Source organism: Ovis canadensis, chromosome 26 (genome assembly GCF_042477335.2).
Source record: "Ovis canadensis isolate MfBH-ARS-UI-01 breed Bighorn chromosome 26, ARS-UI_OviCan_v2, whole genome shotgun sequence".
Lineage (NCBI taxonomy): Eukaryota > Metazoa > Chordata > Mammalia > Artiodactyla > Bovidae > Ovis > Ovis canadensis.
In genome coordinates, this window is record NC_091270.1 from 49,768,074 (window position 1) to 49,794,308 (window position 26,235).

Genomic DNA, 26,235 nt, shown 5'->3' on the forward strand with positions numbered 1-26,235 from the left:
CAGGCAATCTTGATTCCAGCTTGTGTTTCCTCCAGTCCAGCGTTTCTCATGATGTACTCTGCATAGAAGTTAAATAAGCAGGGTGACAATATACAGCCTTGACGTACTCCTTTTCCTATTTGGAACCAGTCTGTTGTTCCATGTCCAGTTCTAACTGTTGCTTCCTGACCTGCATACAGATTTCGTAAAAGGCAGGTCAGGTGGTCTGGTATTCCTATCTCTTTCAGAGTTTTCCACAGTTGATTGTGATCCACACAGTCAAAGGCTTTGGCATAGTCAATAAAACAGAAATAGATGTTTTTCTGGAACTCTCTTGCTTTTTCCATGATTCAGCGGATGTTGGCAATTTGATCTCTGGTTCCTCTGTCTTTTCTAAAACCAGCTTGAACATCAGGAAGTTGACGGTTCACGTATTGCTGAAGCCTGGCTTGGAGAATTTTGGGCATTACTTTACTAGCATGTGAGATGAGTGCAATTGTGTGGTAGTTTGAGCATTCTTTGGCATTGCCTTCCTTGGGATTGGAATGAAAACTGACCTTTTCCAGTCCTGTGGCCACTGTTGAGTTTTCCAAATTTGTTGGCGTATTGAGTGCAGCACTTTCACAGCATCATCTTTCAGGATTTGAAATAGCTCAACTGGAATGCCATCACCTCCACTAGCTTTGTTTGTAGCGATGCTTTCTAAGGCCCGCTTGACTTCACATTCCAGGATGTCTGGCTCTAGATGAGTGATCACACTATTGTGATTATCCAGGTCATGAAGATCCTTTTTGTACAGTTCTTCTGTGTATTCTTGCCACCTCTTCTTAATATTTTCTGCTTCTGTTAGGACCATGCCATTTCTGTCCTTTATCAGGCCCATCTTTGCATGAAATGTTCCCTTGGTATCTCTGATTTTCCTGAAGAGATCTCTAGTCTTTCCCATTCTGGTGTTTTCCTCTATTTCTTTGCATTGATTGCTGAAGAAGGCTTTCTTATCTCTTCTTGCTATGCTTTAGAACTCTGCATTCAGATGCTTATATCTTTCCTTTTCTCAGCTGCTTTTCGCTTCTCTTCTTTTAGGGCCACACTAATGGCCTCTCCTTAACTTGATTACCTCTGTAAAGGCTTTGTCTCTGAATAAGGTCACATTCTAAAATTAGGAATTCACATGTAAATTTGGATGGAGGGAGAAAACAATTGAACCCAAACAGTTGAATTTGTGTGTGAAAGTTTGTAGAAGCTCTGGATGATGTCTTTTTGGAATGTTTTCTTCCTGTCGATTTTGCTTTTGTAGATTTCTTGTTAATTGCATTCTAATTTTGTTGTTGTTTTTCCCCTTTATTTTCATCGTATTTATTTAATAAATAAACATGTCTGTGATCTCCCTCTGTTCTCTCCTACATTCTCTTCCAGAGGAATTTCGTTGCTTGCATTCGGTAAGCAAAGTGCAGTGGTGCTTATTGTGTCATCTTGCCATGGGTGTAGTACATTTCTTGTAGTTCTGTCTTTTAGAACTGTCTCTTCCAATGAACAGGAAAATTTACTTTCTAGGAGGGCTGGGAGTGAGCAAGAAATGGTTTCTCTCAAGTGAGGTGGGCATCTTGGCATTGACCTTGGGCATGGTGAGTTGGTGGTGTGTGTCTTAGAGTAGAGATGATTATCAGCGAGCTTATTCCTCAGATGTGTGAGTGATGGTGAATAGCAGGCATGTGGGAATGCTACCACCTAGTTCTCAATTCAGAATTCTGAAGATTTGAATATCCACATGGCAATGGAAGCACATATAATAGTTATGTATAATCATTAATTTTGTCAATCTCAAAAGGATAACTTAGAAAAAATATTATTTAGCATAATTTTTGTAAGTGTTATTATTGATTTTTTTTGGATGCTCATGTACAGGTGGCTTACATCATTACAATAGGAGGAAATCCATATTTTGTCCATCTCACAAAGCAGTAAGTAATTATTTTATCTTTAAAAATTTTAATTTTTTGGTGTATTGAAAAATAATTATGCATAGAATCATTTTAATTCAAATGTTTATTGGATATGTGTATACATTCGATACCTATTGTATGTCAGTTTTTGGGTAAAGTCCTAAGCACACAAAAGGCAATGAAACAAGTAGTCTTAATTAAATAATTTGTAATAAAGATGTAAATGAAGAAGTGTTTTATAATGCAATATTGTGATAAATGTGTAGATAGTATTCTTTGGAAATCAGGGAAGGCTTTTTGCAAAGAGATGTCTTGAAGAAAGATACTTAGTTCTAAAAGAAGTGGGGTAGTTTTGGGGGGTATTCTGTTTTGAAGAAATCATCTACAGGTTGATACAGAGTAGATTTTGTGGTGTGCAGAAATTCAGTGTGAGAATGATTGAATGACATATTTTTTTGAGGATAAAAGTAAAAGATTTTGGAAAAGTGGGCAGGAGCCAGATTGTAGAAGATCTATAATACCATGGTAAGGATATTAAAAGCCATAAATATTTTTAAGCACATACTTATATAGGTCCATTGAGTCTCATAGGCTGTTTTTGAGGGGAGAAAAATGGAATTGGAATGTCTAATTATATAATAGTTTAAGTGCATGATGATAGTCGCTTGAAGAATGGTCATTGCACTGGAAAGAAAAATTCAGTAGATCTTGACAGATTTGGTAGGATGATTGGGAAACAGGGAGGAATTTTGGATAATTTAGTTGTTGCTTAAGAAAATTGGTGGGTTATAGTGTAATAAAATGAGGGGTATTAATGAAGGAGATATTTATCTGAGGGGTGACTTTGGTTTGCATTGCTTGTAAGATATTCAAGTGGCTTTTTTTTCATTAGGTATACAAATATAGGAATTTGAATCTCTAAGCAGAGATTGGCAATATAGATTTAGCAGTAATTAAAAAAAATGTGAACTTACAGAGTGCTCACAAATATACAGGTGGCTAAAGATGGAATCTTGGGAAAGACCAGTGTTTCTATTTTTGGTTCTGCCAAAAGAGATCAAGCTAGAACAGTCAAGGAGGTAGGAAGAGAAGCATGAGTGATGTGTGATGTAAATTAAGTGAATAGACCAAGTGGCCACAGTTTTAAAAATGATACCAGAAGTCCAGTGCAATGATTACTTTAAAATTGTCTTTTGGATTTGACATTCTGGTGGTTATGGATCTTTTCTAGAGGAGTTAAGGGTGAGTAACAATTGACAAAGTGAAGAAACTGTGTGTAGACTACTCTTTTGATAAAATCTGTTAAGAATTGAAAATATGTAGGGAATAGCAAGAGAAAGACACAGGGCTGAGGAACAGTTATTCAGGATGATAATGACTTGACAGTAAACTTTTCAATAGTATTAAGATAAAAACAGTAGCAAGGAAGAGCTTGAAGTTACAGTACTAATAAAGTGACGTATCTTCAATACATGGCACAGAATAAGATGCATAGTACAGGTGTGAGGGTTTGCTTTGAACAAAAGAAGCAATCATTCTCAAAGATAAGGAGTGAGGATGGGTACAGGGGATCTGACAGTGAGGTGACATGGAAGTTACCGAGATGATTGACAGGAATGATGCCAAGTTTTTGTATAATTACTGAGGAGAATGAAAGAAAATTCTGACCAGGGTTCTTGAGAAGAACTTGGTACTCACTTAAGGTTCAGTTCAGTTCAGTTCAGTTGCTCAGTCGTGTCCGACTCTGTGACCCCCTGGACTGCAGCATGCCAGCCTTCCCTGTCCATCACCAACTCCTGGAGCTTGCTCAAACTCATATCCATCAAGTCAGTGATGCCATCCAACCATGTCATCCTCTGTCGTCCCCTTGTCCTCCTGCCTTCAGTCTTTCCCAGCATCAGGGTCTTTTCCAATGAGTCAGTTCTTCACATCAGGTGACCAAAGTATTGGAGTGCAGCTTCAGCATCAGTCCTTCCAATGTCAGGACTGATTTCCTTTAGAACTGACTGGTTTAATCTCTTTAAAGTCCAGGGGACTCTCAAGAATCTTCTCCAACACCACAGTTAAGTTTAGTTAAGGTTAGGAGCTGTGGCTGTGAGGGCACAGGAGGGCCTAGAGGAGCTATTCTACGTTCAAGGTCATGAGGGGCAGATGTGAGGAGATACCCCTCGTCCAAGGCAAGGAGCAGCGGCTGCACTTTGCTGGAGTAGCCGTGAAGAGATTTCCCACATCCAAGGTAAGAGAAACCCCAGTAAGATGGTAGGTGTTGCAAAAGGGCATCAGAGAGCAGGCACACTGAAACCATAATCACAGAAAACTAGTCAATCTAATCACATGGACCACAGCCTTGTCTAACTCAATGAAACTAAGCCATGCCCATGGGGCCACCCAAGACAGGTGGGTCATGGTGGAGAGGTCTGACAGAATGTGATCCACTGGAGAAGGGAATGGCAAACCACATCAGTATTCTTGCCTTGAGAACCCCATGAACAGTTGTAAAGGCAAAATGATAGAATACTGAAGGAAGAACTCCCCCAGGTCAGTAGGTGTCCAACATGCTACTGGAGATCAGTGGAGAGATAACTTCAGAAAGAATGATGGGATGGAGCCAAAGCAAAAGCAATACCCAGTTGTGGATGTGACTGGTGATAGAAGCAAGGTCCGATGCTGTAACTGATGCTGGGAGGGGTTGGGAGTAGGAGGAGAAGGGGACAACAGAGGATGTGACGGCTGGATGGCATCACTGACTCGATGGACGTGAGTCTGGGTGAACTCTGGGAGTTGGTGATGGACAGGGAGGCCTGGAATGCTGCAATTCATGGGGTCGCAAAGAGTCGGACACGACTGAGCGACTGAACTGAACTGAACTGAAGGTTAGTGAATGTGAATTTTGTAGTGATGCTAAGAAAATCTTTCAAAATTTTAGCCTAACCCAACATTTTAATTTTGAGATTCAAGTTTAAAATCTAGAATTAATGAGCAATAATGACAGGGATTTGAAAGTTCTACGCTGAAAATTGAGACCTGTCTTATTTCACTGTTTGATATTTCTAGCAGTTTGGGTTGTTCATTATCATGCATTTTTGTACTATGTCACTGTAGTTAAAATACCTCCCTCTGCCCCAAACTTATTTAAATGACCAGTATGTGGGCAATAGGATATGCCAAGATAATTGGCACTACTTTAAATTCCTCCTTTAAAAAGAAAATTTGTATTATGAAGAATAATTTTTCTATGTTTTCTGTTTACAACTTGACCATGTTTTTGTGATTTCTGCCTAGGTCATTTTTATCTTCAGCTTCTGTTGTTTATTTTTATGACAAAAATGACATCCAACATCATCAGCCTTTGTCATCTCAGGTAAGACTTAGGTTTCTTTGTTATAGATTTCTTATTCTGAATTTTCCTTAAAATATAAATATTATGAAATTACTAGAATGTTATTTCACACATTCGGTGAAATTAAATAACCTGGATTAGTTCTTATTTCTGCCTGGCACAACTCACTGGGTGATGGCCATTCATATTAAAGTACTAAGGTAGTGAAAGTAAAAAATGCAAATAAGGTATCTGGAATGTCTGTTTAAAAAAGAAGTTAACCATTTTTCTTCCTGTTTTTTTTTTTTTTTCCTCAGATGGATTGCAATTATCATGGATATGTTGCAGGTTTTCCAAATTCTCTTGTATCACTCAACATTTGTTCAGGACTCAGGTTGTAGCCTATTTAGAGATACTCCTTTTGCCAGTATTAGATCTTGCTAAACTGTAATATTTATCCTCTGGTACTTTTTCTAGTTCTACAGTCACCTTTATTATTTCGATTTCCTATGGAGTGAACCAGAATTACTGATAAAATAAAGTTAGTCACCCTGGCAGTGTCCATTCCAGATGGGAGCCTGCATGTTGATTCTAACAGGCTATGCTGCTTGAGGCTTTGAGCAATCTTGAGTATAAGTAGTGTTGATTGGGTCTCTCCATACTAGTTTTCTCAAATTCTTCATGTTTTTACAGGTGTCTTAATTTTCTAGAATGATTGTCAGTGCAGAATGCCTGAGTCTGACCGATACTTTGGCTCTGCTCACAGTCATTCTCAGGCAAATAGTACCTTTAACTCAGCCACACAAATGATTTAGAACATGAAGTGTCAGGGGAGATATAGGGATTTCAGAGAGAAGAAAGGAACCTAAACTAAGGAAAAGAGTGCCTGTGGCTACAGTCCTGGTTAGGACATCAATACCCTAGGTAGAAGTGTTAACCTGTTCAAGCACATACGTGTGTCATAGATGCGTGTAGATGTGCCTGCGTACGGGCACTTGCCATCCACCTCAACAAGGGTTAAATCGCATGCTCCTGCTGAATTTGCACCCCCTGAAGGAGTGGAGTTTAGGGTTGAGAGCAGAAATGCGGCACTCTGTGCTCTGTGAAGACTGGCAGAACAGGTCTTCAGGTAGTTAGATATTCTCAGTAGCTGATTTTATGAGCCCAATTTTTGTATTTCTTCATAGCTAGAAAAGTAATAAAATCCTTTATGGTAATGACTATTTCCTGTGACTACCAGAAGCTTCATGAGACTAGCAGAAACTTTCTACAAAAAATACATGCTTGATCGCATGTACACCACCTTCACAAAAATCACATATAAACTCTCCTTCCCTGCTACCTCTTTGGAACAGTTAGAACTATCTGAAATACTATCATCCAGGCTGCAGTCCTTGTTTTACTCCCAAATAAAACTTACCTTGCAGCTCTCTCGTGCATTTTTTTAAGTTGACAGATGCATGCCACTAAAACTGGTTTCTTTAAGATAATAAAAATATTTCTATTGGAATATTTGTAATAAAAAGCCAGACATATACTGTGTTATTACTGTCCAGTTCTAGAACAATACCTCAAAGAATAAAGAGAGAAATAGAAAAACCAAGGTGACTTTAAATGTAAAAAAAAAAAATGTTTTTTGGCCAACATTTCTATTAGAATTACAGTTCCAGTAGAATAATTTCACATTTGTTTTGATTATTTTACCATTCAGGGGAACACTGCAGTTTAAAAACATCTCATATGCACTTGAACCAGTTGAGTCTATATCAGGATTTGTGCACATGATTTATGAAGAAAAAAATGATGTAAGTGCTATGCCTCTGTTACTGGAAAATGACACTTACAGCTATGAGAGATCACAGTATAAAGTCAGAAAAAGTTCAGAAGTAAGTGTGGACTCCTTATTATATATATTCTGTGTAATTTTATAAAATGAAAAATACTTTCAGAGCAAAATTTTGTGACTTGTAAATTTTAAGTTTATTTTACTTTTTCATGATGGCATTTCATGACTTTTCAGATGGATGCTGAATGAAATTTTTTGTTATGCTTCTTGTTAGATGAAAGTTTAGCAAAAACTTAGGTAATTGATTTTGGAAACAGATATGTGAATATAAGATTAAATAAACCAAAAAGCTAATTTTCATATGTGGACATTTGGATAATTAATGTAAATTCCTCCTTTTCCTGAATTATTCTGGTAATTTGAGTGAATATGTGATCTGAATTTCTAAATGAGTCTTTGTTATGTGAGAATTCAGGAATGAATAATAATAGTTAGTGGCTTGCATAACATACGTGTACAGCAAACTGATGAATTCTTCCTCCACAAAAACCTGTTCGGTTCAGTTCAGTTCAGTCACTCAGTCGTGTCCGACTCTTTGCAACCCCATGAACTGCAGCACGCCAGGCCTCTCTGTCCATCACCAACTCCCGGAGTTCACTCAGATTCACATCCATCGAGTCAGTGATGCCATCCAGCCATCTCATCCTCTGTTGTCTCCTTCTGCTCCTGCCCCAAATCCCTCCCAGCATCAGAGTCTTTTCCAGTGAGTCAACTCTTCACATGAGGTGGCCAAAGTACTGGAGTTTCAGCTTTAGCGTCATTCCGACCTGTAAGCTGCCATAAATAACATTCCTGGCTCCAGTGAACAGTCAGTGATTGTAAACTTAGGTAATATTTTTCTAAACCATGATTTGTCAAAAGTAGTTTCTAATAATTGATAGCAAAAAATCTGTCCACATGAAAGATTACTATGAAAATGATCACAAGGCTAAGGGAAGGAAGGCTTCCCTGGTGGCCCAGTGGTAAAGAATCTGCCTGCCAATGTAGGAGACAAAGGAGACATGGGTTTGATCCATGGGTTGGGAAGATCCCCTGGAGAAGGATTGGCAACCCACTACAGTATTCCTCTTTGGATAATCCTATGGACAGAGGAGTCTGACAAGCTACAGTCCATGAGGTCACAAAGAGTTGGACAATACTGAATGAGCACACAAGGAAAGGAAAATTGTATGATATAAACATCGCTGAGGGTCGGACACGACTGAGTGACTTCACTTTCACTTTTCACTTTCATGTATTGGAGAAGGAAATGGCAACCCACTCATGTTCTTGCCTGGAGAATCCCAGGGACGGGGGAGTCTTTTGGGCTGCCGTCTATGGGGTCGCACAGAGTCGGACACGACTGAAGTGACTTAGCAGCAAACTTAATATTTCTAATATCAGTTACTGTAAAAATCAAATTATGCCTGAGTATTATATATAGCACTGACTCTCACTGAAAATTCTTATTAACCACAGGCATATTTTGGACTGGAATTTTCTGAATAGTACCTAAAATTTGTATTTAAAAATCACCTTAATATATAATCAGTAGCAACATGTCTCTCAGTTTATCTCTGAACATAATTTCAATAGAACGTACACTTTGGGAAATTTCTCAGGACTCATGTTATGTGTTTTTCAGAGATATGGCCATACCAAATTATTCTCCCGATACATTGATATGTATATTGTTGTGGATAAAAATCTGGTAAGTTTTTTCTTTTTTTTTTTGGAAAATTTACTTATTTTAATGGGAAGCAAATTGCTTTACAATGTTGTATTGGTTTTGCCATACATCAACATGAATCTGCCACAGGTGTACACGTGTTCCCCATCCTGAACCCCTCTCCCATCTCCCTCCACATACCATCCCTCTGGGTCATCCCAGTGCACCATCCCTGAGCATCCTGTATCATGCATCGAACCTGGACTGGCGATTCATTTCACATATAACATTATACTGTTTCAATGCCATTCTCCCAAATCATCCCACCCTTGCCCTCTCCCACAGAGTCCAAAGGACTGTTCTATACATCTGTGTCTCTTTTGCTGTCTTGCATACAGGGTTATCGTTACCATATTTCTAAATTCCATATATATGCATTAGTATACTGTATTGGTTGAGAAGGCAATGGCACCCCACTCCAGTACTCTTGCCTGGAAAATCCCATAGACAGAGGAGTCTGGTAGGCTGTAGTCCATGGGGTCGCTAAGAGTCAGACATGACTGAGTGACTTCACTTTCACTTTTCAGTTTCATACACTGGAGAAGGAAATGGCAACACACTCCAGTGTTCTTGCCTGGAAATCCCAGGGACGGTGGAGCCTGATGGGCTGTGTTCTATGGGGTCACACAGAGTTGGACACGACTGAGGTGACTTAGCAGCAGCATGCTGTATTGGTGTTTTTCTTTCTGGCTGACTTCACTCTGTATAATAGGCTCCAGTTTCATCCACCTCATTAGAACTGATTCAAATGTATTCTTTTTAATGGCTGAATAATACTCCATTGTGTATATGTAGCACAGCTTTCTTATCCATTCTTCTGCTGATGGACATCTAGGTTGCTTCCCTGTCCTGGCTATTATAAACAGTGCTGTGATGAACACTGGGGTACATGTGTCTCTTTCACTTCTGGTTTCCTCAGTGTGTATGCCCAGCAGTGGGATTGCTGGGTCATTAGGCAGTTCTATTTGCAGTTTTTAAAGGAATCTCCACACTGTTCTCCATAGTGGCTGTACTAGTTTTCATTCCCACCAACAGTGTAAGAGGGTTCCCTTTTCTCCACACCCTCTCCAGCATTTATTGCTTGTAGACTTTTGGATCGCAGCCATTCTGACTGGTGTGAAATGGTACCTCATTGTGGTTTCGATTTGCATTTCTCTGATAATGAGTGATGTTGAGCATCTTTTCATGTTTGTTAGCCATCTGTATGTCTTTTTTGGAGAAATGTCTATTTAGTTCTCTGGCCCATTTTTTTTGATTGGGTAGTTTATTTTTCTGGAATTGAGCTGCAGGAGCTACAACCCCTGGATTGTAGCCCACCAAGTTATTTTGTCTGTGGGATTCTCCTGGCAAGAATACTGGAGTGGGCTGCCATGCCCTCCTCCAGGGGATCTTTCCGACCCGGGGATCAAACCTGCATCTCTTGCATCTCCTGCATTGACAGGCAGGTTCTTTACCACTAGCACTACCTGGGAAGTAATGGATACCAAAAAACATACACTGAAATGTCTATAGATTATATAGAAAATACATGCAAATGTAGTCATCTCTTGGTCACAAGGAAAATACCAATAGTTTTGTAAAAGTAAAAATCAATTTGCAAAAACTCTATCATAATATATTAAAACAATAGGGAATAAAATAGGTAAGCGAAAATTAATACAGCTTAAAATTAAGTACAATTTTGAGTAATTTTTCAAGGCAGAAAAGAAAAACTATAGTTATTAGCTATTTAATGTTGTGGGCTTCTCTGGTGGTTCAGACAGTAAATAATCTGCCTATAATGCAGGAGACCCAAGTTTGATCCCTCAGTCCAGTTCAGTCACTCAGTCGTGTCCGACTCTTTGCGACCCCATGAATCACAGCACGTTAGTCCTCCCTGTCCATCACCATCTCCTGGAGTTCACTCAGACTCACGTCCATCGAGTCAGTGATGCCATCCAGCCATCTCATCCTCTGTCGTCCCTTTCTCCTCCTGCCCCCAATCCCTCCCAGCATCAGAGTCTTTTCCAATATGTCAACTCTTCGCCTGAGGTGTCCAAAGTACTGGACTTTCAGCTTTAGCATAATTCCTTCCAAAGAACACCCAGGGCTGATCTCCTTCAGAATGGACTGGTTGGATCTCCTTGCAGTCCAAGGGACTCTCAAGAGTCTTCTCCAACACCACAGTTCAAAAGCATCAATTCTTTGGCGCTCAGCCTTCTTCACAGTCCAACTGTCACATCCATACATGACCACAGGAAAAACCATAGCCTTGACTAGATGGAACCTTAGTCGGCAAAGTAATGTCTCTGCTTTTGAATATGCTATCTAGGTTGGTCATAACTTTTCTTCCAAGGAGTCAGTGTCTTTTAATTTCATGGCTGCAGTCACCTTCTGCAGTGATTTTGGAGCCCCCCAAAATAAAGTCTGACACTGTTTCCACTGTTTCCCCATCCATTTCCCATGAAGTGATGGGACTGGATGCCATGATCTTCGTTTTCTGAATGTTGAGCTTTAAGCCAACTTTTTCACTCTCCTCTTTCACTTTCATCAAGAGGCTTTTTAGATTCTCTTCACTTTCTGCCATAAGGGTGGTGTCATCTGCATATCTGAGGTTATTGATATTTCTCCAGGCAATCTTGATTCCAGCTGTGCTTCTTCCAGTCCAGCGTTTCTCATGATGTACTCTGCATAGAAGTTAAATAAGCAGGGTGACAATATACAGCCTTGACGTACTCCTTTTCCTATTTGGAACCAGTCTGTTGTTCCATGTCCAGTCCTAACTGTTGCTTCCTGACCTGCATACAGATTTCTCAAGACGCAGGTTAGGTGGTCTGGTATTCCCATCTCTCTCAGAATCTTCAACAGTCGATTGTGATCTACACAGTCAAAGGCTTTGGCATAGTCAATAAAGCAGAAATAGATGTTTTTCTGGAACTCTCTTGCTTTTTCCATGATCCAGCAGATGTTGGCAATTTAATCTCTGGTTCCTCTGCCTTTTCTAAAACCAGCTTGAACATCTGGAAGTTGACGGTTCACGTATTGCTGAAGCCTGTCTTGGAGAATTTTGAGCACTACTTTACTAGCATGTGAGATGAGTGCAATTGTGTGGTAGTTTAAGCATTCTTTGGCAGTGCCTTTTCTTTGGGATTGGAATGAAAACTGACCTTTTCCAGTCCTGTGGCCACTGCTGAGTTTTCCAAATGTGCTGGCATATTGAGTTCAGCACTTTCACAGCATCATCTTTCAGGATTTGAAATAGCTCTACTGGAATTCCATCACCTCCACTAGCTTTGTTCGTAGTGATGCTTTCTAAGGCCCACTTGACTTCACATTCCAAGATGTCTGGCTCTAGGTGAGTGACCACATCATCGTGATTATCTGGGTCTTGAAGATATTTTTTGTATAGTTCTTCTGTGTATTCTTGCCACCTCTTCTTAATATCTTCTGCTTCTGTTAGGTCCATATAATTTCTTTTCTTTATGGAGCCCATCTTTGCATGAAATGTTCCCCTGGTATCTCCAATTTTCTTGAAGAGATCTCTAGTCTTTCCCATTCTGGTGTTTTCCTCTATTTCTTTGCATTGATTGCTGAAGAAGGCTTTCTTATCTCTTCTTGCTATTCTTTGGAACTCGGCATTCAGATGCTTGCATCCTTCCTTTTCTCCTTTGCTTTTTGCTTCTCTTCTTTTTACAGCTATTTGTAAGGCCTCCCCAGATAGTCATTTTTCTTTTTTGCATTTCTTTTCCATAGGGATGGTCTTGATCCATGTCTCCTGTACAATGTCATGAACCTCATTCCATAGTTCATCAGGCACTCTATCTATCAGATCTAGGCCCTTAAATCTATTTCTCACTTCCACTTTATAATCATAAGGGATTTGATTTAGGTCACACCTGAATGGTCTAGCGGTTTTCCCTACTTTCTTCAATTTGAGTCTGAATTTGGTAATAAGGAGTTCATGATCTGAGCCACAATCAGCTCCTGGTCTTGTTTTTGTTGACTGTATTGAGCTTCTGCACCTTTGGCTGCAAAGAATATAATCAATCTGATTTTGGTGTTGACCATCTGGTGAGGTCCATGTGTAGAGTCTTCTCTTGTGTTGTTGGAAGAGGGTGTTTGCTATGACCAGTGCATTTTCTTGGCAAAACTCTATTAGTCTTTGCCCTGCTTCATTCGTATTCCAAGGCCAAATTTGCCTGTTACTCCAGGTGTTTCTTGACTTCCTACTTTTGCATTCCAGTCCTCTGTAATGAAAAGGACATCTCTTTTAGGTGTTAGTTCTAAAAGGTCTTGTAGGTCTTCATAGAACCATTCAACTTCAGCTTCTTCAGCGTTACTGGTTGGGGCATAGACTTGGATTACCATGATATTGAATGGTTTGTCTTGGAGACAGAGATCATTCTGTCGTTTTTGAGATTGCATCCAAGTACTGCATTTCAGACTGTTTTGTTGACCATGAGGGCTACTCCATTTCTTCGCAGGGATTCCTGCCCACAGTAGAAGATATAATGGTCATCTGAGTTAAATTCACCCATTCCAGTCCATTTTAGTTCACTGATTCCTAGAATGTTGACATTCACCCTTGCCATCTCTTGTTTGACCACTTCCAAAATGCCTTGATTCATGGACCTGACATTCAAGTTCCTATGCAATATTGATCTTTACAGCATCGGACCTTGCTTCTATCACCAGTCACATCCACAACTGGGTATTGTTTTTGCTTTGGCTCCATCCCCTCATTCCTTCTGGAGTTATTTCTCCACTGATCTCCAGTAGCATATTGGGCACCTACTGACCTGGGGTGTTCCTCTTTCAGTATCCTATCATTTTGCCTTATCATACTGTTCATGGGATTCTCAAAGCAAGAATAGTGATGTGGTTTGCCATTCCCTTCTCCAGTGGACCACATTCTGTCAGACTTCTCCACCATGACCCACCCGTCTTGGGTTGCCCCGTGGGCATGGCTTAATTTTATTGAGTTAGACAAGGCTGTGGTCCTAGTGTGATTAGATTGACTAGTTTTCTGTGAGTATGGTTTCAGTGTGTCTGCCCTCTGATGCCCTCTTGCAACACCTACCATCTTACTTGGGTTTCTTACCTTGGGCGTGGGGTATCATCTTCACAGCTGCTCCAGCAAAGCACAGCTGTTGCTCCTTACCTTGGATGAGGAGTATCTCCTCACTGCTGCCCTTCCTGACCTTCAGCGTGGGATGGCTCCTCTTGGCCCTCCTGCACCCACGCAGCCACTGCTCCTTTGACATGGGGTTGGTCCTCCTGGCCGCTGCCTCTGGCCTCGGATGTGGGGTTGCTCCTCCCTGCTGCCCCCTCTGGCCTCGGGCACCGACCCTGGCCTCAGACGCAGGGTGGCTCCTCTCTGCCGTTCCTGTGCCATTGCAGCCTGGCACTCTAGGCCACTGCCCCTGACCTTGGACGTGGGGTAACTCTGCTCGGCCGCGCTTAGTGTGCCGGCCACGTCCGCTGGTGCTTAGTTCCATTTTGATCCCTAGGTTGGGACTGTCTCCTGGAGAAGGAATGGCAACCCACTCCAGTATTCTTGCCTGCAGAATCTTATGGACAGATGAACCTGGTAGACTACAGTCCATGGGGTCTCAGAGTTGGACACGACTGAAGCAACTTAATACATATAGTATTTTAAAAATTTGGAGGTTATGTATTAATCAAAAGAGGCTAAGTTGTGCTATGGTAAAAAATATCCTCCAAACCGTAATGGCTAACCATAGTTTAATTTTCATTCATTCAATCCGTGTCAACCATTCTTCTGGCTGACTCTCCAGGGAAGCAGTTTTCCATCTGTTGGCTCAACTAGAGAATGCTTAGATATTTTTGCATTTCTAGATTGATTGTTTCTTTTCCAATTGCCTAACCTGTCAGGCAAGTGTATGCTCCTTGGTTCTTTATCTCATCACAACAATGATTTTGAGCAATGGATATTAAAGCCCTCAGTGCATCACAGCTCTCAGGTCTAAGAACAAACTGTCTCATAGCTCTTAGACAAATCAGTGTTACAGCTCTATTTTATTTAGAAGATAGCAGGAGAATCCATCCTCAGGTCTTTAACAAACCGTGTCATAGCTCTTAGACAAATCAGTGTTATAGCTCTATTTTATAATTAAATAATAGAAATAAATTTATATTAAAAAAAAGATAGCAGGAGAATCCATCCTCGAAGAAGAGGAACGCATCAGTGTATGTGGTGGTGGTGGGGGGACAGAGAGAGAGAGAGAGAGTGTAGGCAAGCGGGAGAGAGAGCATACGCACACAGGGGGCGGAGGGAGAGAGAGAGAGAGAGAGTGAGAGAGAGAGAGCACGCACTTGGCTCCTCCTTTTATATGTTTTCTTCCCCCTGGGCCTGCCCTATGCAAATTGGGCTCAGCAAGGAGTGCTGTTGTATCTGAAGTCCTCACTCCGGTCCTCGGACCTTTCTTTGACCTTCTTTTGTTCTATTTTCACGGGCTTTTCCCTTCCTTGTCTTTTAACCACCGCCATTTTGGACTCCTTTTCCCTATTCTATCTACCTAACAAACCCATAGAAGTGCCGATTAGAGAGATGTGAGCTACATTAAGGAAATGCTTCTCTTAAGTGACATGCATCCCTTTTGCCTTCATTGTCTTGGCCAAAGTGAATCAGCTGGCTGTGCTTGTCTTTAAAAGAAATAGAACTACCTTATGACCCAGCAATCCCACTACTGGGCATACACACCGAGGAAACCAGAATTGAAAGAGACACATGTACCCCAATGTTCATCGCAGCACTGTTTATAATAGCCAGGACATGGAAACAACCTAGATGTCCATCAGCAGATGAATGGATAAGAAAGCTGTGGTACATATACACAATGGAGTATTACTCAACCATTAAAAAGAATTCATTTGAATCAGTTCTGATGAGATGGATGAAACTGGAGCCAATTATACAGAGTGAAGTAAGCCAGAAAGAAAAACACCAGTACAGTATACTAACACATATATATGGAATTTAGGAAGATGGCAATGACGACCCTGTATGCAAGACAGGAAAAAAGACACAGATGTGTATAACGGACTTTTGGACTCAGAGGGAGAGGGAGAGGGTGGGATGATTTGGGAGAATGGGAAATCTAACATGTATACTATCATGTAAGAATTGAATCACCAGTCTATGTCTGACGCAGGGTGCAGCATGCTTGGGGCTGGTGCATGGGGATGACCCAGAGAGATGTTGTGGGGAGGGAGGTGGGAGGGGGGTTCATGTTTGGGAACGCATGTAAGAATTAAAGATTTTAAAATTTAAAAAATTAAAAAAAAAGAAGGGTTCTTGAATTAGATACTACACTTGATCTTAGCCAAAATGAACATGAAATTGGACAAACTTTGGAAGATGATGAGGGACAGGTAAGCCTGGTGTGCTGCAATCCATGAGGTTGCAAAGAGGTGGACATGACTGGGAGACTAAACAACAGCTTGAGTTAAAAGAGAACTGATTATTGGTAAACAGGGATAATGCCTGTTGCAGAAGATAGCATCAAAGCTAAACAGTGAGGAAATTCATATTCTTAAATAGTTTCTATTAAAAACATAAGAATGAAAAAATTTGAATGAAGCTTTCAATTTGAAGTTTTAAAGGTGTTTGAAGTTGTTGAAAAGATAAATAGGCAGAAAGTGTAATTAAGCGAAAAGACAGAAAACATGTTATGACATTAAAAAGGACTGAGATGTGGCCTTGGGGGAGATTAAAAAAAACAAATGCAAAATTCACAAATTCTCCAATGGAGATAAGAATTCAAATCTTCATGTTGTACATCCTGATAGTTCAGATGGTAAAGAATCCGCCTGCAATGCAGGAGACCCCTTTTCAATTCTTGGGCCAGGTTGACCCACTAGAGAAGGGATAGGCTACCTGCTCCGTATTCTTGGGCTTCCCTTGTGGCTCAGCTGGTAAAGAACCGACCTGCAATGTAGGAGACATGGGTTCAATCCCTGGATTGGAAAGATTCCCTGGAGAAGGGAAAGACTACCCACTCCAGTATTCTGGCCTGGAGAATTCCATGGACTGTATAGTCCATGGGGTTGTGATAGCTTATGATGAATGATGTTGGATTTGTGATGTCCAAAGAAGATTTACCTTCAGGACCAGGGACCAGGCTTGATCACTCAAGAGCTTTTGCCTAGCAGAGTTTTATTAAAGTGAAAAAGGGACAGAGAAAGCTTCTGACACAGACATCAGAAGGATGACGGAGAGTGCCCCCCTTGCTTAGTCTAAGCAAGGGAGTTCTATACTTTTTAAATTAGTTATTGCAATAAATCAGAAGAATGTCTCAAAGTTGTAAAAATTTTACTAGACCCACTCCCACAATTTACATTTTAAGATAACAGGATTAGTCAGAAGGTTTTCAGAAAGGAGAAGCTGTCCTCAAGCTGGATACATTGTTGTTATATAATCCTTAGTATGCTTTTAACCCTGGTGGCTCAGAGGGTAAAACGTCTGCCTGCAGTACGGGAGACCAGCTGGCGCACTAAGTGCAGGTGGCTGCAACCAGCTGGTGCACTAAGGGTGGCTGAGAGGAGCCACCCCGCATCCGAGTTCAGGGGCGGTGGCCGGGAGGAGCAACTCCACGTCCAAGGAGCGGTGGCTGCCTGGGCGCAAGAGGGCCTAGAGGAGCCATCCCACGTTGAAGTTCAGGAAGGGCGGCGGTGAGGAGACACTCCTCATCCAAGGTAAGGAGCAGCAGCTGTGCTTTGCTGGAGCAGCTGTGAAGAGACACTCCACGCCAAAAGTAAGAGAAACCCAAGTAAGATGGTAGGTGTTGCAAGAGGGCATCAGAGGGCAGACACACTGAAACCATACTCACAGAAAACTAGTCAATCTAATCACACTAGGACCACAGCCTTGTCTAACTCAATAAAATTAAGCCATGCCCACGGGGCAACCCAAGACGGGCTGGTCATGGTGGAGAGGTCTGACAGAATGTGGTCCACTGGAGAAGGGAATGGCAAACCACATCAGTATTCTTGCTTTGAGAATCCCATGAACAGTATGATAAGGCAAAATGATAGGATACTGAAAGAGGAACACCCCAGGTCAGTAGGTGCCCAATATGCTACTGGAGATCAGTGGAGAAATAACTCCAGAAGGAATGAGGGGATGGAGCCAAAGCAAAAACAATACCCAGTTGTGGATGTGACTGGTGATAGAAGCAAGGTCCGATGCTGTAAAGATCAATATTGCATAGGAACTTGAATGTCAGGTCCATGAATCAAGGCATTTTGGAAGTGGTCAAACAAGAGATGGCAAGGGTGAATGTCAACATTCTAGGAATCAGTGAACTAAAATGGACTGGAATGGGTGAATTTAACTCAGATGACCATTATATCTTCTACTGTGGGCAGGAATCCCTGCGAAGAAATGGAGTAGCCCTCATGGTCAACAAAACAGTCCGAAATGCAGTACTTGGATGCAATCTCAAAAATGACAGAATGATCTCTGTTTGTCTCCAAGACAAACCATTCAATATCACGGTAATCCAAGTCTATGCCCCAACCAGTAACGCTGAAGAAGCTGAAGTTGAACGGTTCTATGAAGACCTACAAGACCTTTTAGAACTAACACCTAAAAGAGATGTCCTTTTCATTACAGAGGACTGGAATGCAAAAGTAGGAAGTCAAGAAACACCTGGAGTAACAGGCAAATTTGGCCTTGGAATACGAATGAAGCAGGGCAAAGACTAATAGAGTTTTGCCAAGAAAATGCACTGGTCATAGCAAACACCCTCTTCCAACAACACAAGAGAAGACTCTACACATGGACCTCACCAGATGGTCAACACCAAAATCAGATTGATTATATTCTTTGCAGCCAAAGGTGCAGAAGCTCAATACAGTCAACAAAAACAAGACCAGGAGCTGATTGTGGCTCAGATCATGAACTCCTTATTACCAAATTCAGACTCAAATTGAAGAAAGTAGGGAAAACCGCTAGACCATTCAGGTGTGACCTAAATCAAATCCCTTATGATTATAAAGTGGAAGTGAGAAATAGATTTAAGGGCCTAGATCTGATAGATAGAATGCCTGATGAACTATGGAATGAGGTTCGTAACATTGTACAGGAGATAGGAATCAAGACCATCCCTATGGAAAAGAAATGCAAAAAAGCAAAATGGCTATCTGGGGAGGCCTTACAAATAGCTGTAAAAAGAAGAGAAGCAAAAGCAATGGAGAAAAGAAAAGATATAAGCATCTGAATGCCGAGTTCCAAAGAATAGCAAGGAGAGATAAGAAAGCCTTCTTCAGCAATCAATGCAAAGAAATAGAGGAAAAGAACAGAATGAGAAAGACTAGAGATCTCTTCAAGAAAATCAGAGATGCCAAGGGAACATTTCATGCAAAGATGGGCTCAATAAAGGACAAAATGGCATGGACCTAACAGAAGCAGAAGATATTAAGAAGAGGTGGCAAGAATACACAGAAGAACTGTACAAAAAAGATCTTCACCACCCAGATAATCATGATGGTGTGATCACTCACCTAGAGCCAGACATCTTGGAATGTGAAGTCAAGTGAGCCTTAGAAAGCATTATTACGAACAAAGCTAGTGGAGGTGATGGAATTCCAGTAGAGCTATTTCAAATCCTGAAAGATGATGCTGTGAAAGTGCTGAACTCAATATGCCAGCACATTTGGAAAACTCAGCAGTGGCCACAGGACTGGAAAAGGTCAGTTTTCATTCCAATCCCAAGGAAGGCAATGCCAAAGAATGCTCAGACTACCGCACAATTGCACTCATCTCACATGCTAGTAAAGTAATGCTCAAAATTCTCCAAGCAAGGCTTCAGCAATTCGTGAGCCATGAACTTCCTGATGTTCAGGCTGGTTTTAGAAAAGGCAGAGGAACCAGAGATCAAATTGCCAACATCTGCTGGATCATGCAAAAAGCAAGAGAGTTCCAGAAAAACATCTATTTCTGCTTTATTGACTATGCCAAAGCCTTTGACTGTGTGGATCACAATCGACTGTTGAAGATTCTGAAAGAGATGGGAATACCAGACCACCTAACCTGCCTCTTGAGAAATCTGTATGCAGGTCAGGAAGCAACAGTTAGGACTGGACATGGAACAACAGACTGGCTCCAAATAGGAAAAGGAGTACGTCAAGGCTGTATATTGTCACCCTGCTTATTTAACTTCTATGCAGAGCACATCATGAGAAACGCTGGACTGGAAGAAACACAAGCTGGAATCAAGATTGCCTGGAGAAATATCAATACACTCAGATATGCAGATGACACCACCCTTACAGCAGAAAGTGAAGAAGAGCTAAAAGGCCTTCACTCTTGATGAAAGTGAAAGAGGAGATTGAAGAAGTTGGCTTAAAGCTCAACATTCAGAAAATGAAGATCATGGCCTCTGGTCCCATCACTTCATGGGAAATAGATGGGGAAACAGTGGAAACAGTGTCAGACTTAATTTTTTGGGGCTCCAAAATCACTGCAGAAGGTGACTGCAGCCATGAAGTTAAAAGATGCTGACTCCTTGGAAGGAAAGTTATGACCAACCTAGACAGCATATTCAAAAGCAGAGACATTGCCAACAAAGGTCCGTCTAGTCCAGGCTATGGTTTTTCCAGTAGTCATGTATGGATGTGAGAGTTGGACTGTGATGAAGGCTGGGCGCCGAAGTATTGATGCTTTTGAACTGTGGTGTTGGAGAAGACTCTTGAGAGTCCCTTGGACTGCAAGGAGATCCAACCAGTCCATTCTGAAGAAGATTAGCCCTGGGATTTCTTTGGAAAGACTGATGCTGAAGCTGAAACCAGTACTTTGGCTACCTCATGCGATGAGTTGACTCATTGGAAAAGACCCTGATGCTGGGAGGAATTGGAGACAGGAGGAGAAGGGGACGACAGAGGATGAGATGGCTGGATGGCATCACTGACTCTATGGATATGAGTCTGAGTGAACTCTGGGAGTTGGTGATGGACAGGTAGGCCTGGCGTGCTGCAGTTCATGGGGTTGCAAAGAGTCGTACACGACTGAGTGACTGAACTGAACTGATAATCCTTAGTACAAAGTTTAAAGTGAGTTGTTTGTTGTGTAATCATCAGACTTAAAGAAAAAAATATTTTATGTGACTAAGACTATGGAATTTAGAATAAAAAAGACGTTTGTCCTTTCCTCCTCCTTGAGAATTCCAGACCCCATCTCCTCTTCAGGCACCCCAGACTTCTTATCAACCAGGCTGGAATTGACTCTCAGTTGCAGAGTTGGACTCGATTTTCCCTTTCACTTCATTTTCATTGTACATCTTAACACAATCAAACCCAGGTGGTACTAGGGGTAAAGAACCCATCTGCCAATATAAGAGACATCAGAGATGCATGTTTGATCCCTCGGTTGGGAAGATCTAGAGGAGGGCACTGCCAACCCACTCCAGTTTCCTTGCTTGAAAAATCCCATGGACTGAGGAGGCTGGAGGGCTGCAGTCCATAGGGCTGCAAAGAGTCAGGCATGACTGAAGCAACTTATCACGTATGCATGTATATATCAATTATATTTCAAGAAAATGAAAATATAAAGAATTTGAATGGATCAATTTCCAGTGTTAAATATAGATAATTTTAAAGGGCAGTTTTTAAAAAATGTTTTAGGAAAATATAATTCATAAGCGATTATAATTTAGAGTGTAGAAACAACAAGCAACTTAATTTTAGGTAGTGCTTTAATATATAGTAAGCAACATTTATTTGCTCAATTCTGATAAAGTATGCATGCATACACACGTGACCCATAAGGCCATATTTCTGAAAGCTACAAACTTCTAAACAAAATATTTGATTAATTTTGATAGTATATTAACAAAATTTAATGTTTTATTCAAGGAATATAATAATGGCTTAATATTAAGTAATAATGAAGTGTATAGCATCAATACGTCAGAAGATAAAAATGATTATTATTTTGGTATGCTTGAGAAACGCTTTCTATAAAAATTCAACTTTATTTTTAATAAGTTTTATAAATGAGAATATTTATAAGTGTTTCTCAACATAATCTAAAATATCCATCTTAAACTGGACACTATTTAATGATGAAATATTTGAGGATTTCCAGTGAAAAATCATGAGCAAAGCTCACATTTCTAGTATTCACCATGTTTTTTTAACATTTTCCTGGCATTTTAAAGCAGTTAGACATAGAAAGAGCTGATTGGAATAAAGAAGCATTAAAAATACAAGTTACATGGTGATGTCAGAGGATGTATCCTAACATAGTGTCCATGATCACTTTAATAGTAAACCTTTTATTAAAGATTTTCCCTCTTTATGCATACATTTTTTAGTTCATGATTATATGTATTATTTTATGAAATAAATTTTATGATTCAATTTTCATGAACAATAAATAATGTCACAAGTTAAGTGCTTTAACATTATTTATTAATAATGTTAAATAACTATTTATTATTATTATTTAGACATTATTTAAACATTATTTATTATTATTTAAACATTATTTATTATTATTTAAACATTATTAAAACATTATTTACATGGGAACACATGTAACCCATGGCTGATTCATGTCAATGTATGGCAAAAACCACTACAATATTGTAAAGTAATTAGCCTCCAATTAAAATTTAAAAAATCATTTTATTATATATTTTTAGTTATCTATTTTGTAAATAACATAGATTTAAGTAATTTATTCAAAGTATTGTTCATGCATATGCAAAGTACGGTTCAGTTACATATATAAATGTAAATAGGTATTTCATGGATTTTAGTTGGAATGTAACCTTCCGGCTACTTTGAAGTGAAGTCGCTCAGTCCTGCCCGACTCTGCGGCCCCATGGACAGTAGCCTGCACCAAGCTCCTCCATCCATGGGATTTTCTAGGCAAGAGTACGGGAGTGGGTTCCCGTTTCCTTCTCCAGGGAATCTTCCCGACCCAGGGATCCAGCCCAGGTCTCCCACCTTGTAGACAGACGCTTCACCCTCTGAGCCACTCGGGAAGTCCCTGGCTACTTTAGCATGTAGCATATTGTACGTGTGTGGTATATTAATAGTATCCATTATTTTTAAATGATAATGTATCTTTTTCAGTTTGATTACATGGGCTCTGATATAAACACTGTAACACAGAAGATTATTCAGATCATTGGCCTTGTTAACGCCGTAAGTTATTTAAACTATTTTTAAATTTTATTTTGTAAAAATATAGATAATGTGAATTGATGTATGTAATATCTCAGAGAAGGCAATGACACCCTGCTCCAGTATTCTTGCCTGGAAAATCCCATGGGCGGAGGAGCCTGGTAGGCTGCAGTCCATGGGGGCGTGAAGCGTCAGACACTACTGAGCGACTTGACTTTCACTTTTCACTTTCATACGTTGGAGAAGGAAATGGCAACCCACTCCAGAGTTCTTGCCTGGAGAATCCCAGGGACGGGGGAGCCTGGTTGGCTGCCGTCTACAGGGTGGCGCAGAGTTAGACATGACTGAAGCCACTTAGCAGCAGCATGTAATATTTTGCCATACTTTTGAAGAGTTTCCACATTCAAAATACTGAATTAAATGTCTTAAATATACCTTTACAAAAATTTAATACAATGTTAAAATTTATATAAAAATTTTCATTTATTTTCTCCATTTAGATGTTTATCCAGTTAAAACTTACTATTAGAATATCTTCCATAGAGATTTGGTCAGATAAAAATAAGATTTCTACTGAAGGACCTCCTCATAATGTTTTATATCAATTTTTAAACTGGAAGTATGAATTTACCTCCCAAACTCATCATACTGCATACTTATTTGCGTGAGTATGGTATCTCATATTTCCATAAAAAAGAAATAACCTCAAATGATTTTACATATTAATTATGAAAAATAAACATTTACTTAATGTATACTGAGTTCTGTAAATTTGGTAGACACCATAGGCTACAGTCCATGGGTCGCAAAGAGTCGGACATGACTGAGTGACTTCACTTTCTTTCATAGGATGAGGGGAAAATGTAGGTTAAAATCTGTGTCCTCAACTAGCTAATATGAAATAATACTTAAAAACTTGTATCATCCAACATAAAATTACCTGAAAAAAGTAAAGTTACATAAAAGTATTGAAATAACTAAAGGAGGTTAATTATGAGTGACGTAATTTTTTTTTTACTTCTCTTGGCTTATAAACTTTTACTACCTGTTATCTCTACATTCTTTCCTCTCATCTGATTAATTTTTGTGATTTTATTTTCTAATCACATAATATCTAGATTCTAATGCAGAGAAAACTTATTTATACTTAGTAATAGTAATATACTTAGTAATATGTTTAGTGAAAAGATAAACGAAGAGGTTACAGAAAATTGAATTTTTAGGGTCATAAATGTAGAGGGAAACTGCATAAAATTATAAGCATTAGTCAATGGTGTTTTGCATAAATTATCATGCTTCATACTTCTTATTATTCTGGATAGTTATCAGATTGAGGGATTACAGATATGTATTGAAACATTCTTATCATTGAAAGTTCAAGACAAATATATTCAAATAGTAAAATTCAGTGTAGTGTGGTACTTAGGATATCATATTTGTTAAATAATGCTGTAAAAATTATTAATAATACTATTGAAAGGTAATTATAAAGAAAATTATTATTTTTTAGCTTCAAGAAAAATCCTACTTTTATAGGAGTCACAGTTCCTGGAGAAATATGTGGTAAGCTCGCTGTTGGAGGAGTTGCTCTGGTATGTAATTACTAACAAGTTGGCTCTGATTATTCTCATGTTCCAAAATTTCCTAAATATTTCAATGCATGAGTATATATACTGCTAAGTTTGTTCATCCTTTAATAGTATTATTATTACTAATTAGGATAATTATAATAAAATAATTATAATTAAATAATTAAAATAATTAAAATTAAACTGTATATAATTTCTTTAAAAATAAGAATATTTACAAACTGAACAGATTATAATTTATTGTTTTAAAAAGCATTTGGCCTTTGTAAGTCTGTTTGTTTTGAGTAGTGATATGCTTGCATCAATATTTATTATAGAATCAATGCTATTTTAATGTTATTAAACATATTTTCCTCAAAATTAATGACCAGAAATATCAATAAGAAAAAATATCAAATAAATATCAAAATATCAAATGAAATAATTTTCTTCAAAATTAATAATTTGTATACATTCATGTGCTTTTTAAAATTAAGTGACGATTATTTTTCTATTTCAGGGTAACTTTTATTACTGTATTCAATTCTTTGTTATGTGTTTAGAGGAAGCAGGCTGTTGCTGGAGGGAACAGTCATCAGATATTCATAATCTGCTGTTTTCTGTTGAGTTTTATCCCTTTTACAGCAAGCTATATAAAAAGTAGCAAAAGGAGCTAATTACAGTGCTCCAGAAAAGTAAGGCTACACTGTGATTTTTATACTTATATATTTAGTTGACTTTTAGTAGCATGTACAGTGATTCAAACTGCCATCCACAAAACAGATTTAAAATCTGTACTGGTATGTACTTGCTACCACAATTATAAAAGACATATTGATTGATTAGATAAATCTAAAGCCAGTTCTGGAGCTTATTTATTACCATAGCTAAAGAAGAATCAGGTATTTCCTAGGAGTTTGTTTTTATTCTCAGTCCTTGCTCTTGGTCCCCTTTCACCCAAAGCCTGAGGAAAGGCCAATATTTCTGTTTTTGTGCCAGTGCCACACTATTTTGACTACTATAGCTTTTTTTTTTCCTATAGTATGAAGTCAGGGAGCCTGATTCCTGCAACTCCACTTTTTCTTTCTCAAGATTGCTATTCAGGGTCTTATGTACTTCCATAGAAATTGTATAATTTATTATTATAGTTCTGTGGAAAATGCTGTTGGTAATTTGATAACAATTGTATCAAATCTGTAGACTGCCTTGGGTATTATAATCATTTGACAATATTGAGTATTCCAATCTAACAGCATGTTATATCTTTTCATCTGTTTATGTCATCTTTGATTTCTTTTCTCAGCATTTTTAGTTTTCTGAGTACAGGTCTTTTGTCTCTTTAGGTGGATTTATTGCTAAGTATTTTATTATTTTTGATGCAGTGGTTGTTGTCAGTGGCTGAGTTATGTCCAACTCTTTGCGACCTTATGGACTGCAGCATGCCAGGCTTCCCTGTCCTTCACCATCTCCTGGACCTTGCTCAAACTCATGTCCATTGACTTGGTGATGCCATCCATCCAACCATCTCATCCTCTGTTGTCCCCTTCTCCTCCTCCCTTCAATCTTGCCCAGCATCAGGTCTTTTCTAATGAGTTGGCTCTTCGCATCAGGTGGCCAGAGTATTGGAGTTTCAGCTTCAGCATCAGTCCTTCCAATGAATATTCAGGATTGATTTCCTTTAAGATTGACTGGTTTGATCTCCTTGCAGTCTAAGGGACTCTTTACTTTGTTCCATTGAT

General features: G+C 39.4%; 1 protein-coding gene across 1 annotated transcript in view; it reads left to right on the plus strand.

Moving 5' to 3' along the window:
* Nucleotides 1–26,235, plus strand: part of LOC138430922 (disintegrin and metalloproteinase domain-containing protein 5-like) — a 94,852-nt gene that overhangs the window by 8,831 nt on the left and 59,786 nt on the right. The window contains exons 3-8 of the mRNA XM_069572945.1: nt 1,885–1,940; nt 5,205–5,283; nt 5,559–5,635; nt 6,953–7,127; nt 8,712–8,777; nt 22,878–22,949. Coding sequence (XP_069429046.1) covers nt 1,885–1,940; nt 5,205–5,283; nt 5,559–5,635; nt 6,953–7,127; nt 8,712–8,777; nt 22,878–22,949 — 525 coding nt within the window. The remainder of the gene's footprint in view (nt 1–1,884; nt 1,941–5,204; nt 5,284–5,558; nt 5,636–6,952; nt 7,128–8,711; nt 8,778–22,877; nt 22,950–26,235) is intronic.